This window comes from Mizuhopecten yessoensis, unplaced genomic scaffold (genome assembly GCF_002113885.1).
Source record: "Mizuhopecten yessoensis strain PY_sf001 unplaced genomic scaffold, ASM211388v2 scaffold8333, whole genome shotgun sequence".
NCBI classification, from domain to species: domain Eukaryota; kingdom Metazoa; phylum Mollusca; class Bivalvia; order Pectinida; family Pectinidae; genus Mizuhopecten; species Mizuhopecten yessoensis.
Genome location: NW_018407495.1, coordinates 40,967 through 58,554, shown reverse-complemented (window position 1 = coordinate 58,554; position 17,588 = coordinate 40,967). Strand labels below are relative to the sequence as shown.

Here is a 17,588-nt window from a genome sequence, read left to right as displayed (position 1 = left end):
GTTATGACGTCATATCTCCTTATGTTTTTGTCAGAGTAAAATGACATTATTTCTCCTTGTGTCTCTGTCCTTATGTAATGACGTCATATCTTCTTGTGTTTTTGTCAGAGTTAAATGACATCATATCTCCTTGTGTCTCTGTCCTTATGTAATGAAGTCATATCTCCTTGCGTTTTTGTCCGATTCACTATAAAACTGAACTCTCAAGTCATTTCCATGGAATATTGTTTATTTCAGTACATCTTACAATACTTGCAAGGAATCTACACTGTTGAACATTTATCCTTGACACTATATATTTTCGAGTTAGATTTTGCACGTATCATCGTGCTTGATTAATTTTTGCATTCACACTCTGTGTGCGCGTGCGTGTGAACATAGCAGTTATCGGTGTATACATGATATAAGCAGTAGACACCACGTTTAATGGAGAATAGCGGCGGCCGACAACTTCTGTGACGTCGGCTTGCTGAAGTAGGTGGCTTCCTGGAGCATGTCTTGACAACGCACCAACTTCCGATACAGTGTGAAACATCCAATAGATGGCGCTACGATACCGGAACATAAACATATGATCAGTAAACACAGTGCCAACTTGTCACAGCAAAACTCTTCATTCGTCAGAATTTCTGTCAAATAGAAACAATGACAACGACAAATCATTTCAACGTTTCTTATATTTTTTTCATTGCATTTAACTAAAAAACAGAATAATAGTAAATAACTAAATTGACGGAATACACAATTAATGTTGTTCTTATTGCTATCAAACCCCACCTAACAGCGGCATAGTTAGCTTGCTTATTCAGAGACTGTGGGGCGGGGGCTAATGTAGTCACCCCGGCGTCGGCGTGAGGTTTAGATGCGAGTTCTGTGTACGAGTTCGACATTCAGGAAGGATAGTAGAAAATGTATTTAAAAAAATCAAAATGTTTTACTTTTTATTTACTTTACCTTTTTGCAAGTGCTGCGATTCATTCATATACATGTAACATAGAATATTTGTAATAGGATGCTGATTATTGCAAAGAGGTTCCCTCAATAAATGCAAAAAGAAATGAAATACAGTTTGTTAAAATGTCCCCGCACTTTCGAGCCTCTCTTAAAATACAGTAGACCATTCGTTTTCCAGGTAAGGTCACGAGTAATTGAGAAAACTTCGGGGTTTTGTCCGGGACCGGATCTTTAGGCACTGGTTGAAAAAGACACGTAAACACTTTCCTATTTTAACTTATGTGTATCATCATTATGTTACAATGCACAAGAAGACTGTCGATTTTTTTCTGCATCCTACATCATTAAAATTGGCCTGATTTATTTAATGAAGATCCGACCCAATTTGAAGACCAACTAGATTTACCTGGAAGTGGAGACTTCAAATACAAAACAATCCACAATACAGGTATGTGAGACCTGTACGGGCACGCTAGTTGATTTGGGTATGTGAGCCCTGTACGGGTTCCGGGATACATCTCGCTAGTTGATTTGGGTATGGGAGCCCCGTTACGGGTTCCGGGACACATCACGCTAGTTGATTTGGGTATGTGAGACCTGTACGGGTTCAGGGATACATCACGCTAATTGATTTGGGTATGTGAGCCCTGTACGGGTTCAGGGACACATCACGCTAGTTGATTTGGGTATGTGGGCCCTGTACGGGTACCGGGACACATCACGCTAGTTGATTTGTGTATGTGAGCCCTGTACGGGTTCCGGGACACATAACGCTAGTTGATTTGGGTATGTGAGACCTGTACGGGTTCCGGGACACATCACGCTAGTTGATTTGGGTATGTGAGACCTGTACGGGTTCCGGGATACATCACGCTAGTTGATTTGGGTATGTGAGCCCCGTAACGGGTTCCGGGACACATCACGCTAGTTGATTTGGGTATGTGAGCCCCGTAACGGGTTCCGGGACACATCACGCTCGTTGATTTGGGTATGTGAGACCTGTACGGGTTCCGGGACACATCACGCTAGTTGATTTGGGTATGTGAGACCTGTCCGGGTTCCGGGACACATCACGCTAGTTGATTTGGGTATGTGAGCCCTGTATGGGTTCCGGGACACATCACGCTAGTTGATTCGGGTATGTGAGCCCTGTACGGGTTCCGGGACACATCCCGCTAGTTGATTTGGGTATTGACAGCAAACTTGTTGTGTATGTACATTATGGTCAAGCAGTGTTGTCGCGTACCAAAATGCAACAGATAGAACCTCTGTTTGACTTTGCCCTTGAATTAGTACTGAAATACAGGTTTCCAATTCGTATGTCGACATTGATTCAGATAGGGAGATCACGCACGGTTTGTACACATTTCATGGTTCTGTGGTGTTTCACGTACCACAATGAGGCCCAAACAGTCACATTTTACCTATTTACCTCAAGTACAGAAATACCGGTTTAATGGCTGTATCTCGTCCACTGATTGGTTTAGGTACAGATATACAACTGTATGTAACCATATATTGATGATGGTAAACTACTCTATAGTGTGTACGCAACATGACAGCTATATTTTAGGCCAACGCTTTTTAATATATATATCTAGTTATCAATAACAATCGAAAACAAATGAGTTTCCACCACCTGGCGCTACTACTCCAATACAAGCCGCGATATCTACTTACTGATAGTAGAGTAATTTTCCACTACATTGATAGATCCGCCAACGTCAATTGTGTCGTCATTTCCTGTCTGTCGTCGAAATCGTTCATCTCCAGTTATTTCCCGATTCGCATCACGACGCTTCCGGCCCCAACCTGTGTAACTGTCGTCACACTTTTCCTGATTTCGAAAATTTGAAAACCAAAATTTATTATTTAGGGAAGATATCCGGTACACTAATACAACACATATATTATTATGTACATGTATATTATATTTATAACTTTAACCTAATATATCTGTGTTTAGTATGACGTCGCAAAGCGTTCTGACGTTGCATTTTTATGCGGTCATAACCTGCATATTACAAAGTGTATGATACTAATTTAAGGATTGCTAGACCGAAGTCATTTATGTATATGTGTTTTCCTACTTTGTCTGACATTCATAACAGTTTTCATGTTTTCTTTCTTGACCAAACACATTTTACCAGACATCATTTCGGTCAAGCGGTGTTTTGGCACACACTTGTATAAACCATTGAAAACGCTCAAACATTATGCCGACACGATGGTTTGATTAACCGACATATTGAACGTAGATCGAATGTCTTTCGAGCAAACATTCCATTAGAAGCTTTGCGAGCGCAGTTCATAGAATTGATATATTGATTTCAATTTTCAGAACTTTTCAGAACATTAGAGTTTTGAATTTACAAGTTACACAAAATAATACAATAAATTTCCATACAACATCCACTCACCGGAACGCACGGCCCCTGACAGAGTTGGAGAATACAGGTAAAGTTCATCATGACGGACCCACCGTCAAGGGCAGTCGTTCGGAAGGCACTGAACTCATTCATTAGGTTCCCCTGTTTTACCTTCCAGAAGTTTCCGAATAGTTCTGGTTCTACAGAGCAGCTGGAATAGTTTACCAGGATGAAGGCTTAAGTCATCTTACAAGGGTGATGTTTTAGTCAACAGTTCATCAGATGTATTCAGAATTAAATCTTAAACTGTCAAAAATTCAGTTCCTCGTCAACAAAACCTTTATTCGGAACTTAAAAGAGCGTTAAAAATGTAACACTGCAACATCTGTTTTTGAATATCTATTCATAGAAGTAATTTATTGCACTGTAATCAGCAATTTATTCACGACACAACCATGGCTCTTCTGAAACTTCCCGATAACAACCAAAGGATCAAACTGTCGACAGAAAACATCTCTGAGTGCATCAACAATAGAACCATTCTGATAATTATATCGGAAGGTTTACTCAGATAGACATCAGCTATACATGGTTATTGTTGAAAACAAATATAAGTGTTGATTAATGAAAGCCTACATATCTTATGTTATTAACAACCACGGATCTGTGTTATATAGATAATCAGTGATGAACATAATACTCCGTACGTCACCGCCAAATACATTATCACTCGCGAAAAAACATCGTAACAAAGACTTACAAGTCCTCGATGATGACAATGTCGGACGTCTGGCAATACCTGGCCTTCATGTCAAAGTCATCTGCAGATACATTTAAAGGTCAAATGTATGTTAAGGTCAAAATTTAATTGTAAGTTCAAAGTTCAAATAACATACCAATGAGGTCAAGGTTTACACAAAGGTTAAAACTAAATGTACACTAAATTAAGGTACAACTGCAGTTCCCTAAATTATGATTTATTTAGAGTCAACATCGTAGATAGTCCCGCCTGTGTCTGCGGATCTCCATGTGAAAACGCCTATCATTTCTTTTTTGAATGTCCAGTTGATACACACCAGAGGTTTGAATTGTTTCAAAATCTAAATTTTGTTAATGAAATCTCTTTGGATATATTGTTATCTGGTATTAAGGATCTGTCTTCTCAACAAAATAATGATATTTTTCGTAACGTGCAAAAATTCATAAAGACCAGCGGTAGGTTTTAATTCGTAAGGCGTTTTATATTTCTATACTCAATTTGTGAGACTGTTCAATGTTGTTCTTTTCCTTTTTCTTTTTCTTTCTCTTTTTGTTTCTGTTGTTGTAATGCTACTATTATACATATTATTTGATACCCAGTTGTGCCATGTTTGTAAATCTGATGTATATATTTGAGGAAAGGGCGTAAATAATGTTGTAATAACTTGTGCCCAATCCTGTTGTCACTATTTTGGCAATAAAATATGTTTAAACTTGAAAAAGGTTAAACGGTTTCAAGCTTTGTATCGATACATTAACCAAAATTCAAAATAATGAAAGATTTACTGATAAATTCCTGCTCCATCTGTAGCGACATGATCAGGCGATCAGTCAGTTTGACCTCTGACCCTATGACTTCCTCCCCCGTGATCACTTTGAAGAAGGATAAGGAGGCTATCGGTTTGGTGGTCCTGTTGAGGCCAGCGTCATCGTCTTTGTCTCTGTGTAGCGACAAGTGATCAGTTTTAAAATCATAAAAACAACGAGGTCACAAGGTCACATTGGTACACTTTACGATGTGGGAGAAACAGAAACATGAATTATTGTTAAAAACTGTTAGGATGCAAAAAGATCACAGTCGACAGAAGAAAACTCTATCGATCAAATCCAAGATAATGCACAGGGATATACCTGGTAAGTTCCCCGAAGCTGTTTGTGTAAACTATGAGTGTAACGTGCGCGGGCACTGTCACTGACCTAGCTCGGCGGTGCTGAACAGCTGAGTATGTCACAGGGTAATACCGCATCGCCAGAAAAAAAAACTCGCTGGTAGAAGCCTCCTCACACATAGGCGAATCCATTAAACGCAACCTGGCGAATTGGGTAAATTTGTCAAATCTACCGAATTTTGACCGAAACTGTTTGAATATGTGTTACATAATTTGAAATATAACGAAAGGTAAACGTAGGGGAACTATTTGTTGTGAATGATTTACGAAGTGTGACGAACGGTTACTGTTATTCGCTAGAATGCGTTGGGTCGCGCAAACAATCTTTGTTCTTTCCGTTAGCGATCAGGAACGCAAACATGCGAACCGAAGCGCAACTTTGCGCATGCTTCCGAAGCCGTCCGAAGCTTTCCGAAAGGGTTTTTCCGCATCCGGTCGTTACCGGACGCTATACAAGACTGGCGAAAACCAGGTGGGGTCATTTGCCTTCTAACTTTCTCCGACTCGATTCCACGTCGTATTGCTGTTTGGTTTTTAACTTTTTTTAAGTTTTGTAAGATGATGCTGAAGAAACCCTAATAATAATAATATAAGGAACCAGAGCTGGCAGGCTTTCTGATGGCTATGTGTTTGCCATCAATGGCAGCAACACAATTAGGAAAGTTCCACTTCTTGAAGAAACTATCAGCCAGTTGTTTTCATTCTTCAGGTGAGGAGGGGGCTGTCATAACCTCATCAACATATTCCTCACACATATCATGACACATTTCTCTGACCACTACAGAGAGGGTATTTTCAGCGACCCGCCAGGAGTACTGCATGTCTGAGTACATGGCACCGGAAACCAGGTGGCGTAGAGTGGCAGCTAACTTGAAGCCTGGATCCAAGAACTCCCTGTACCAGGTGTGTTGTTTCCAGAGGCGATGACGGACCCTCTCGAATATTTCATCATACATTTCAGTTGGCATGCAGAAGAATTTCTTGAAAGTTCAAGGATCTTTTCTTCTGAGCTCAACCATGAGCTGATCATAGATGCCACATTGGCGCCGTCTCTCGGGATGCGGCCATGGTCTTCTCCAGACGTGCTCTGGCTCCTCTTCTCCACCTAAATCGGCCTCTGATGAACTGGTGGATGTTAAAGTGTTGCTGGGAGTCTTCTTAATGGGCCATAGCAGCCACATACTGCAGCCTCAGGCGTTGTATATCTTCCATTTTGACGAAGGAATAACTAATAACCTTGATATTTAGCCTCCTACTTTTATATATGAAATTCAAGAACTACACAAAACTGTTGAGATACTCAAGAAATGTAGATGCGTTATTATTCGCGTCGTCCTCGATTGCTTGATATGCAAATTAACTGATCACGACGTGATAACTTGCGACCTCTAACGCCAGATGACGAACGCTTTGCGAAGACTTTCCGATTGGTAAACGTATTGAAACGAATTTTAACGAATGATAGACGAAACTTTTAAGGACTAATCGCAACGGACACAAAAGCTCACAAACGCATCCATACGAACACACCAACGATGTACAACGTACATATACTAATGGGAACGAATTTTACTCAAGTCCTATTCGCCAGGACACGCAGTACACGGGGGATGTAACTCGTCCATTATCACAAGAGTCTGAGATAATGGACGAGTTACTGAGATAAAAGGAGGTAAAGACATTCACTGGTCGCCTTGGAAACAAGAGTCTGAGATAATGGACGAGTTAGCTCGTTAAACTTCATTGCATCCTGTATCAGAAGGACCAAGTTTTGGCTCAGTTCAAATCCGATGGTTTAAAGGGGACATATTTGTGACCGATGTTCAAAAGCTAAAATAAATAAAGTCAAGGTCCCAATTTAATTTTATCACTTTAACAAATAAAACAACGTTGCAACAATTCATTTTCATTCAGATTACGCTTTCTCATGCTTTTGGAGTATTTGTGTATATGAGAATCCGACTGGTAATACTCACGCAGCGCCAAGGAAGCTACTGACAACCACTTCATTCGTGTCTGCTATACACATGACTGGAATCTGTTTGTCTGAGCCGGTCTGGAATGATCGAAGCTTCTGGACTATTATCCGGAACGTCATTTCCTGTCCAACATCAACCAGATATATATAGGACTAAGATCTGATTACTAGAAATATAACCATAGTCTAGCTAAAGTTATGGAATTTATCGCCTATTCTTTATCAGATAGAGTTGTGATGCCACACATCATACCACGAATATCGTGCACACAAAGCGTGATTCGCTTAGATTAACTGATCAATATTACGAAATGCGAAAACATCCGGAAGTCTCGTATAAAAAGATGCATTGCAGATATTCAACTTCTTACAAGTATATTTGAAATTACCATTCAAATTACAGAATATTTGAAAAAATTGTAAAACTCAAGAATCAGGGTAGACTTCAAGATACAGTGTTCCTCAATAGGGGTAGAACATTTTGATTTTGGAGTTTTTAGTGAATGCAGCTGTGTCTGGTACGTGTTATAATCGTTTCGATTTAAGCTGAAATATAAATTTCTCAATAAAATGATATAGCAGGCTAAGGTTATAGATAGAGTTAAAATATGGTAACATACTTTAAATTCAGGTATAAACTTAAACACGAAATTATTACCATAAAGCCATAAGCGAATAGTTAATTAATTTACATTAACCCTGATAGCTATCATACTTCCCAGAGTGCCGGGCAATTACAATACACATATCAAATATGTATAACATTTTAAGGATGCGTCTAGTGATTTTCAACATGCGAGTGAAGTAGAGTCAGTATCAAGTCACTGTAACAGTGTCATTTACGTGTTCAGGTTAACTATATTTAGATAAAACACCGACTTTGTAATTCCTTGTCGAAGTTCATATCCTACAGTTTTCTTGTGTGTATCGTGTTTAAACTAGCAAACATTGTATTTTTTTATGTTCATATTTATTTGTCATAATAATTAGTCTATATATTAGCTTCTATGGAATTAAGTCTAATTTGTGGATTTTCTCTGTACGATTAACATGTTGTGATATAAGTTCCTCCCAATAACTTCCTGGGTATGCGTTGTACGGTGTTCTTCCTCTTCTTCTTCTTCTTCTTCTTCTTCTTCTTTTCCATACAGTTATAAACTCAGGCGCATGTCGGCACACAGCTAACAACCTCTCGGCATATTTACATTTAGAATTGAATAGATGGCTTAGATGGTGAATGCCCCGTGACCAGCTGGTAGCCTGTACAACATGGCCTGAAGCCCTCTAATGATGACACTGATGTTATATCTGAAGGGAGCTTGTTCAACTGCCTGATGGTTCGTGGGTAAAAGAGTGTCTGTATGCGTCTTTGGATGCTGCAAGTTCCCAAAAATGTGTTTGAACCTCGGTTGCGACTGTCTCCTGCCACTAGTTGTTTATGTGGAACGTCAACCAGTCCATGGGTGGTCTTAAACATCATGGACATTCGACTCTTCCCTCGTATGGTTGCCAAGCTCTCTCAGCCAAGTTGTTGTGTATTGCTGGTAACCGCTCCAGGAGTGTAATCACTGTAGTTTATTTTTTACGAATCTTCCTTACGAATGGCTGGACCTTCTCAGCTGGTGTTATTTGTTGGTTGGTGTATTGGTCCCAGACGGTTGCTGCGTACTCTAGTGTTGGTCGTACGATGGTGTTGTATGCTACAGCGTATAAAGCCCAACGATCTTTTCGCCTGGGTGGCAATGTTGTTTACGTGTGTGTTCCATTTTTAGTCCTGGCTGATGATAATTCCAAAGTTCTTGCTGGTCTGCTCCCTCTCCAGTGTATGCCTTTGGAGCCGGTAGTTGGTAATCAACGATTTCCTCTTGTTTGTGAAATGTATAACTGTACACTTCTCAGGGTTAAAGGCCATCTGCCAATCAGATTCCCATTTCTCCAGTGCTGCTTGTTGCAGTATAGCTGTGTCGTGACTTGATGTTATGCGTCTATATAGAATTGAGACATCCGCAAATTAGCGAATGTCGGATATTACCTCCGCCATGTCGCTTATGATTGACAGAAATAACAGTGGTCCAAGTACTGCCCCCTGTGGCACTCCGGATAGTACATCTGCTATTGTTGATGTTGTTCCCTCGAATACTACCTATTGGATTCTGGATGTTAGGAAGTCCCTGATCCACTGGTTGCTGGTACCTCTTACTCCAGCTTGTTGAGTAGACGAAAGTGTGTCACTTTGTCAAATGCTTTGGAAAAATCAAGTTAGATGGCGTCGACTTGCTCTCCTACTGATAGACTGTTGACTAGTTCCTGGATAGTTATTATGAGTCTCGCATGATCTTCGGCAGCTGAACCTGTGCTGTTTGTCGGTAAGTAAACCCAGGCTATCATAATGATCCATGGAGGTGAGTGAAACTGGTCTGTAATTAGAAGCCTTGTGTGTGTCGCCTTTCTTGAAGATTGGAACAATGGACGCCTTCCGCGAATCTGAGGGTATATTGCCATAGTCAATGGATGCTTGGAAGAGTCTGGTGAGCATGATGGAAAAATCTATGGCATATCCCACGAGTAATCCGGTCATGTTGCTTTACGGGGTTTGAGTCCCTTCAGCAATTTGTGGACCCCTCTCTTGTCAACCCCAATGTCCGGCATATGGGGATACACCTGGCATATTGGGGATACACCTTGACTTGGGATGTGTAACAGATCGCCCCTAGTGTAGACAGACTGAAACTGTGTGATTAGGATCTCAGCTTTGGTTGCAGCATCATTGTGGAGCAATCCATCAGTATACTTAAGTGGTGTCCTGTTTGTGGCTCTTCAGGTAAGACCCGAGTCTTTTAGGATTTCCTAGCATGTCACCGTTAATCACCTCGTCCAAAGGCGAGACAAATGCTTTTTTAACATGGTCTTCTTTTAGCTTGATCATGGGAACTGGTTTAGAGATTAAGTCATGGTTTCAATGATCAAGTCATATCGTTGTTATGCTAAAAATTGACATCACCCGACGTCTCTTGAGTAAAATTATCGTTGCCAGTTTTAGACGGTTGTCCTGCGGGTCACACCATCACCCCTATCATTCCTTCCTCACACACGAAGTTATCTCTGTTGTACACTGGTGTAATCTTCAGTCGGAGATTAAATCCCAACTCCCCAACACATAAATAAATTCCTAACCGACCTACCCTATTTTTCTAGGTCATGTTATTATTAGTGAAGGGACACGCCTTGCTTACCTGCCTGCGGATTGTCGTGTTTGGTCAGATTTGACACCACTATACGAGTACGGCAATAATGGCAGTGAAAGCAAATCGTTCCTTCATCTACGTCACTTCCGTTTATAGTAGAAATGGAATTTTATAGGTATTGTATTTCCATGTACTCAACATTTTTAGAAATAACTCGATAGTGTATTAACATATTTTGCTGAAATTTGCTTTATTGTATTAAGAAATGATGTACCTATCATTTCACGTGAACGTTAAAAATCACTAGATGCATTCTTTGAACCCTATATGTGTCTTGCGGTAATGATACTAGTCGAGCAATGACGTCATTCCCACGCTCAATTTCTTAAACAATTCTTAATACTTAACGTACCCATTCGATATTACAGGAAGCAAAATCGAATTCGTAAAACTCTTCTCCGCTAGATGTCGTCTGTTTACAGTTTTCTCCTTGACCTTTAATGAAAATGAGTCCATCGTCTGCTGCTCCAGTTACCTTGACGACGAGATTACTCCGCGTACAGCTGATGACACGAACTAGAATGTAACATTAAATAGTAGTATCAGTTACCTTGACGACGAGATTACTCCGCGTACAGCTGGTGACACAAACAAGGATGTAACAATAAATATTAGTATTAGTATTGTCCAATGAGTTACACATGGTATTGTAGTTACATGATTTAACTGTTTACAGTAACAGTGTTATTGCTGAAATTAGGAATAATTGTAGTTGACAGCACAACATATTGGCGCCAGAAACTCTCTTATGTCTCGTATGCAATCAACAACTACATCTCACATGAAGGTAGTTAAAATGTTGATATTGATATTTTACCAGGCGTTTGAGAATTTCTAACTAAGACAGGAAATGCGAGATGACTAGAATACCGTAACACATATCTGCTGGATATTTTAGATCACAACCGACCCTCCTCGCGATCAGCATGTTATGATATTTTACATCAATTATCATACAGTATCTATACAGGCTATGTGACTCAATACTATAAGATAATTAGGTTACATGGTAAGCTATTTCGTGCTGTAGGAGTACAAGATGACCCACACAGTGTGATGGTCTAGATTCGGAGTGACGGTGGTTATTGAATTATTACGCATTGACCTAATAATACTCTGATCAGTTACGTTATCAAATATGTATATACTCCCTAACGAGTCCGACAACGCTCTATAAATAAATATATTGTCCTGTCCGAATCGACGTACCATAAATATAATGTCCTGTCCGACTCGAAGTACTAAACATATAATGTCCTGTCCGACTCAACGTATTATAATTATGATGTTCCTGTCCGACTCGACGTACTTTAAATATAATGTCATGTCCGACTCGAAGTACTATAAATATATTGTCCTGTCCGACTCGACGTACTATAAATATAATGTCCTGTCCGACTCGACATATTATAATTATAATGTTCCAATCCGACACGACGTACTTTAAATATAATGTCATGTCCGACTCGACGTACTATAAATATATTGTCCTGTCCGACTCGACGTACTATAAATATAATGTTCTGTCCGACTCGACGTACTATAAATATAATGTTCTTGTCCGACTCGACGTACTATAAATATAATGTTCCTGTCCGACTCGACGTACTATAAATATAATGTTCCAATATAATGTCCTGTCCGACTCGACGTACTATAAATATAATGTCCTGTCCGACTCGACGTACTATACATATTATGTTCCTGTCCAACTCGAAGTACTATACATATCATGTTCCTGTCCGACTCGACGTACTATAAATATAATGTCCTGTCCGACTCGACGTACTATCAATATAATGTCCTGTCCGACTCGACGTACTATAAATATAATGTCCTGTCCGACTCGACGTACTATAAATATAATGTCCTGTCCGACTCGACGTACTATAAATATAATGTCCTGTCCGACTCGACGTACTATAAATATAATGTCCTGTCCGACTCGACGTACTATAAATATAATGTCCTGTCCGACTCGACGTACTATAAATATAATGTCCTGTCCGACTCGACGTACTATAAATATAATGTCCTGTCCGACTCGACGTACTATAAATATAATGTCCTGTCCGACTCGACGTACTATAAATATAATGTCCTGTCCGACTCGACGTACTATAAATATAATGTCCTGTCCGACTCGACGTACTATAAATATAATGTCCTGTCCGACTCGACGTACTATAAATATAATGTCCTGTCCGACTCGACGTACTATAAATATAATGTCCTGTCCGACTCGACGTACTATAAATATAATGTCCTGTCCGACTCGACGTACTATAAATATAATGTCCTGTCCGACTCGACGTACTATAAATATAATGTCCTGTCCGACTCGACGTACTATAAATATAATGTCCTGTCCGACTCGACGTACTATAAATATAATGTCCTGTCCGACTCGACGTACTATAAATATAATGTCCTGTCCGACTCGACGTACTATAAATATAATGTCCTGTCCGACTCGACGTACTATAAATATAATGTCCTGTCCGACTCGACGTACTATAAATATAATGTCCTGTCCGACTCGACGTACTATAAATATAATGTCCTGTCCGACTCGACGTACTATAAATATAATGTCCTGTCCGACTCGACGTACTATAAATATAATGTCCTGTCCGACTCGACGTACTATAAATATAATGTCCTGTCCGACTCGACGTACTATAAATATAATGTCCTGTCCGACTCGACGTACTATAAATATAATGTCCTGTCCGACTCGACGTACTATAAATATAATGTCCTGTCCGACTCGACGTACTATAAATATAATGTCCTGTCCGACTCGACGTACTATAAATATAATGTCCTGTCCGACTCGACGTACTATAAATATAATGTCCTGTCCGACTCGACGTACTATAAATATAATGTCCTGTCCGACTCGACGTACTATAAATATAATGTCCTGTCCGACTCGACGTACTATAAATATAATGTCCTGTCCGACTCGACGTACTATAAATATAATGTCCTGTCCGACTCGACGTACTATAAATATAATGTCCTGTCCGACTCGACGTACTATAAATATAATGTCCTGTCCGACTCGACGTACTATAAATATAATGTCCTGTCCGACTCGACGTACTATAAATATAATGTCCTGTCCGACTCGACGTACTATAAATATAATGTCCTGTCCGACTCGACGTACTATAAATATAATGTCCTGTCCGACTCGACGTACTATAAATATAATGTCCTGTCCGACTCGACGTACTATAAATATAATGTCCTGTCCGACTCGACGTACTATAAATATAATGTCCTGTCCGACTCGACGTACTATAAATATAATGTCCTGTCCGACTCGACGTACTATAAATATAATGTCCTGTCCGACTCGACGTACTATAAATATAATGTCCTGTCCGACTCGACGTACTATAAATATAATGTCCTGTCCGACTCGACGTACTATAAATATAATGTCCTGTCCGACTCGACGTACTATAAATATAATGTCCTGTCCGACTCGACGTACTATAAATATAATGTCCTGTCCGACTCGACGTACTATAAATATAATGTCCTGTCCGACTCGACGTACTATAAATATAATGTCCTGTCCGACTCGACGTACTATAAATATAATGTCCTGTCCGACTCGACGTACTATAAATATAATGTCCTGTCCGACTCGACGTACTATAAATATAATGTCCTGTCCGACTCGACGTACTATAAATATAATGTCCTGTCCGACTCGACGTACTATAAATATAATGTCCTGTCCGACTCGACGTACTATAAATATAATGTCCTGTCCGACTCGACGTACTATAAATATAATGTCCTGTCCGACTCGACGTACTATAAATATAATGTCCTGTCCGACTCGACGTACTATAAATATAATGTCCTGTCCGACTCGACGTACTATAAATATAATGTCCTGTCCGACTCGACGTACTATAAATATAATGTCCTGTCCGACTCGACGTACTATAAATATAATGTCCTGTTCGACTCGACGTACTATAAATATAATGTCCTGTTCGACTCGACGTACTATAAATATAATGTCCTGTCCGACTCGACGTACTATAAATATAATGTCCTCTCCGACTCGACGTACTATAAATATAATGTTCCTGTCCGACTCGACGTACTATAAATATAATGTCCTGTCCGACTCGACGTACTTTAAATATAATGTCCTGTCCGACTCGACGTATTATAAATATAATGTCCTCTCCGACTCGACGTACTATCGGTTGTTCATGTTCAACTGAATACTGTTTGATCAGAGAAATGAAAACGAAGAAGTCAACTACATTTGTTTGTTAATTGAACCTAGATAATTAAACTGGTTATTTTATTATTTCATATAGCAAAATTTATTCTGGCTTTGTACAACTCAACGTGTTTGGAAAGCGAACATGTAACCTTGTTAAGTATATTTTAGTAAATTGCAATAGCTTCAGTTTAAAATTAAAAGTTATATTTTAACCACTAATTCATATTTATTCAAAATTGGTCTTGTTATTTATCCTTATAGTTTTCATTGTAAAACTGAAAATGAAACATTAGACCATTCATTATGGGAATGTGAAAAAGTACAAATAGTCTTAGCAGATTTCAAATTTCCATTAGATTTGTTATTAATTGCTTGTAACAAAATATTTTTACCTTTGGTCTCTTTAACGAAAACACCCCAGTGTAGATAACCTAGTATTTATAAAACTATACATATAAAAGCCTAGATGTCTGCAGACTCACCTTTCAATTCTAGCTTAATTCCAATTAAATTCAGGAAATATATAATACTCAAAAATCCATCGCTACAGGTAAAGGCAATACTTATCAGCATGATTTAAATAATGATTGGACAATATTGGGACAGATTATTGCTCTCTCCATAGCAAAAACCGATACAACAGTATATTGTTGTAATCCCCTGGAAATACGTGTACACATAAGTCTGTCACATGTTATACTAAACCATTGTCACCAAGACACCACTTTATTACTTCCTACTTTGTCATTGTCTCCTCCTGTGTCTTTATACCTTTCTTTTCTTTCTGCTGAAACAGTACATACCATTAACTTTAATGTTACAACTTTCACTTCAAACTATCGTGTTCTGCTGGATTACTACATACTATAGGTGTTATTCCTTTTGTTTGTGTTGTTGGTTTATTAGAATACATTATCAGTATCAATTAGGTAAATAAGGACAAAGTATGAATGGTTGAAAGAATGTTAACAAGTGAGCGTGCACACTAGAGTACATCTTAAAGGTTGATATTGGAAAGTATTGTACAACAATCCTGAAAAAATACAGAATTACAAAAAAAACAAAAACAAAAACAAAATACAATCGATTATGGCTAAGTACAGCTCAACGCATTTGGAAAGTGGAAATGTATCAATGTAAAGTTAAAGCATATTTCCTTATATTTGCAGTTTCAAGTGTAATTGACTCAATAACCTTTGTTGAGGTCATTGTCATTATCACTCGATAACGACAGTCATTCTCGTGCGAGTAGTGATATAAACATCGTGTACATATATGTGTAAGTTAACAACCCGGGTTTCCATTGGGGTTTTTTTTGGAAGTAAAACAGAATTACCGGGGATACCAGATTTGTACATTTCATGCAAAAGATACATTGTTGAAATGTACACATACATTGTTGAAATTCATACATTCCGATGACGTCACGTTGTTGACAGCGCACGGTGATTACTGCGGATGAACGTTTACTTTGATCACATAGTGTAAACAATACCCAGAAATATTCAATTTTGACAATAACGTTCGATATACGGCAGTTTTGCCGTAATATTTTCAACTGCACTCGATAAGGCTATTAGATAACGGATAACTGTTGAGATAAACTTATAATGTAATGACAACGATATGATTTTATGATAACAGTTTACGAGTGCGAGTGAAATATTGTACGAGTGCATCGGATTACGCAACACTTTGCAAGTTGTGCTAAAAATAGCCGCATAGAGCAACTTTGAAGTAAGAATTATCGCTTATGATTACATGTTTAAGAGCAAATATACAAACCAATGTGTTGTTTATGTTGAAGATATGCAGCCGATTTCGTTCGTATAAGTCCTAGTTTTGTCGTCATGTCAGAGTGGCTTTCGAAGAGTGGCGCGAAGCGTAACCGTATCACACATCGAGCTTAAATGGAACGCTTGTTATCCTCCCGCGGGATATATTCCGTTTAAAAGAGTGCGTTTTATGTAATATTAAAGAAAAATACTATAATCGTAAGGATTAAATTTCCATTTAGTTTAGGTTATCGGGTGAAAACTACAATGGAACTCGGGTAAATTAATCATAATCGAGTTCCATTGTAGTTATTACCAGATAACCTCAACTTAATAGAAAGTTAATCCTTAAATAAAATTAAAACTAAAACTTTTTCCTGTAAAATAAGCATATTTTGTTAAGGGAAATATGTGTCTTGTAATATAAGGAATGTTTGGTAAAACATGCCCCTCAAGTTTTATTGTTTTGATACTTAAATAAAACAGTTTTTAAAAGCGTAACAATCACACACCTGGACGCTACATGCACTCTGACCTTGTTTGTTTACGTACGTGAAGGGTCAAATGTCGCAGCGTTAATATACGTCAGGAACATGCATATGGCGGCACAAACAAGTGAAGTCATCACGTACATCGTGGATATGGTCAGCTGTCCAACATTCGGTCATCAGCCAAGGATAGCTCTCGTCTCTGAGGGTGAACATAAAACAATGTCATCTCTCTCTGTTTAGGATTCGAACTTATATTCTACTTTTCTCGAAAACTATAAGGCGGAGGTACAGTTCATTGGTCTTCAAGAACTTATATTAACTTGTGCGTGCTGAGTGTCACTGGAGGCACTGAAAAACTGTGGAACTAAAAATAGCACAGCCTCCCTCCTTCTATCTCAGTAACTATTTCCTATTATCACTCCACTCCAAACCTCACACCCTCCTTCTATCTCAGTAACTATTTCCTATTATCACTCTACACCAGACCTCACACCCTCCTTCTATCTCAGTAACTATTTCCTATTATCACTCTACACAAAACCTCACATCCTCCTTCTATCTCAGTAACTATGTCCTATTATCATTCC

The 17,588-nt window shown here is 38.9% G+C and overlaps 1 protein-coding gene across 2 annotated transcripts; it reads right to left on the bottom strand.

The window, feature by feature from the left end:
* Positions 1–219: 219 nt before the first annotated feature.
* LOC110455610 lies at positions 220–17,170 on the bottom strand. Of its 2 annotated transcripts, none has more exons than XM_021505813.1 (8): positions 17,063–17,170; positions 10,827–10,990; positions 7,228–7,352; positions 4,869–5,023; positions 4,084–4,144; positions 3,375–3,534; positions 2,635–2,791; positions 220–629 (listed from the first exon to the last, which is right to left on the bottom strand). In XM_021505813.1, the coding sequence occupies exons 1-8, from the start codon at positions 17,142–17,144 to the stop codon at positions 424–426; spliced, it is 1,110 nt and encodes a 369-aa protein (XP_021361488.1). In that variant the 5' UTR covers positions 17,145–17,170; the 3' UTR covers positions 220–423. The 2 variants fall into 2 exon arrangements, with proteins under 2 accessions (XP_021361488.1, XP_021361489.1); XM_021505814.1 differs by lacking the exon at positions 17,063–17,170 and adding an exon at positions 16,521–16,624.
* Positions 17,171–17,588: the final 418 nt, after the last annotated feature.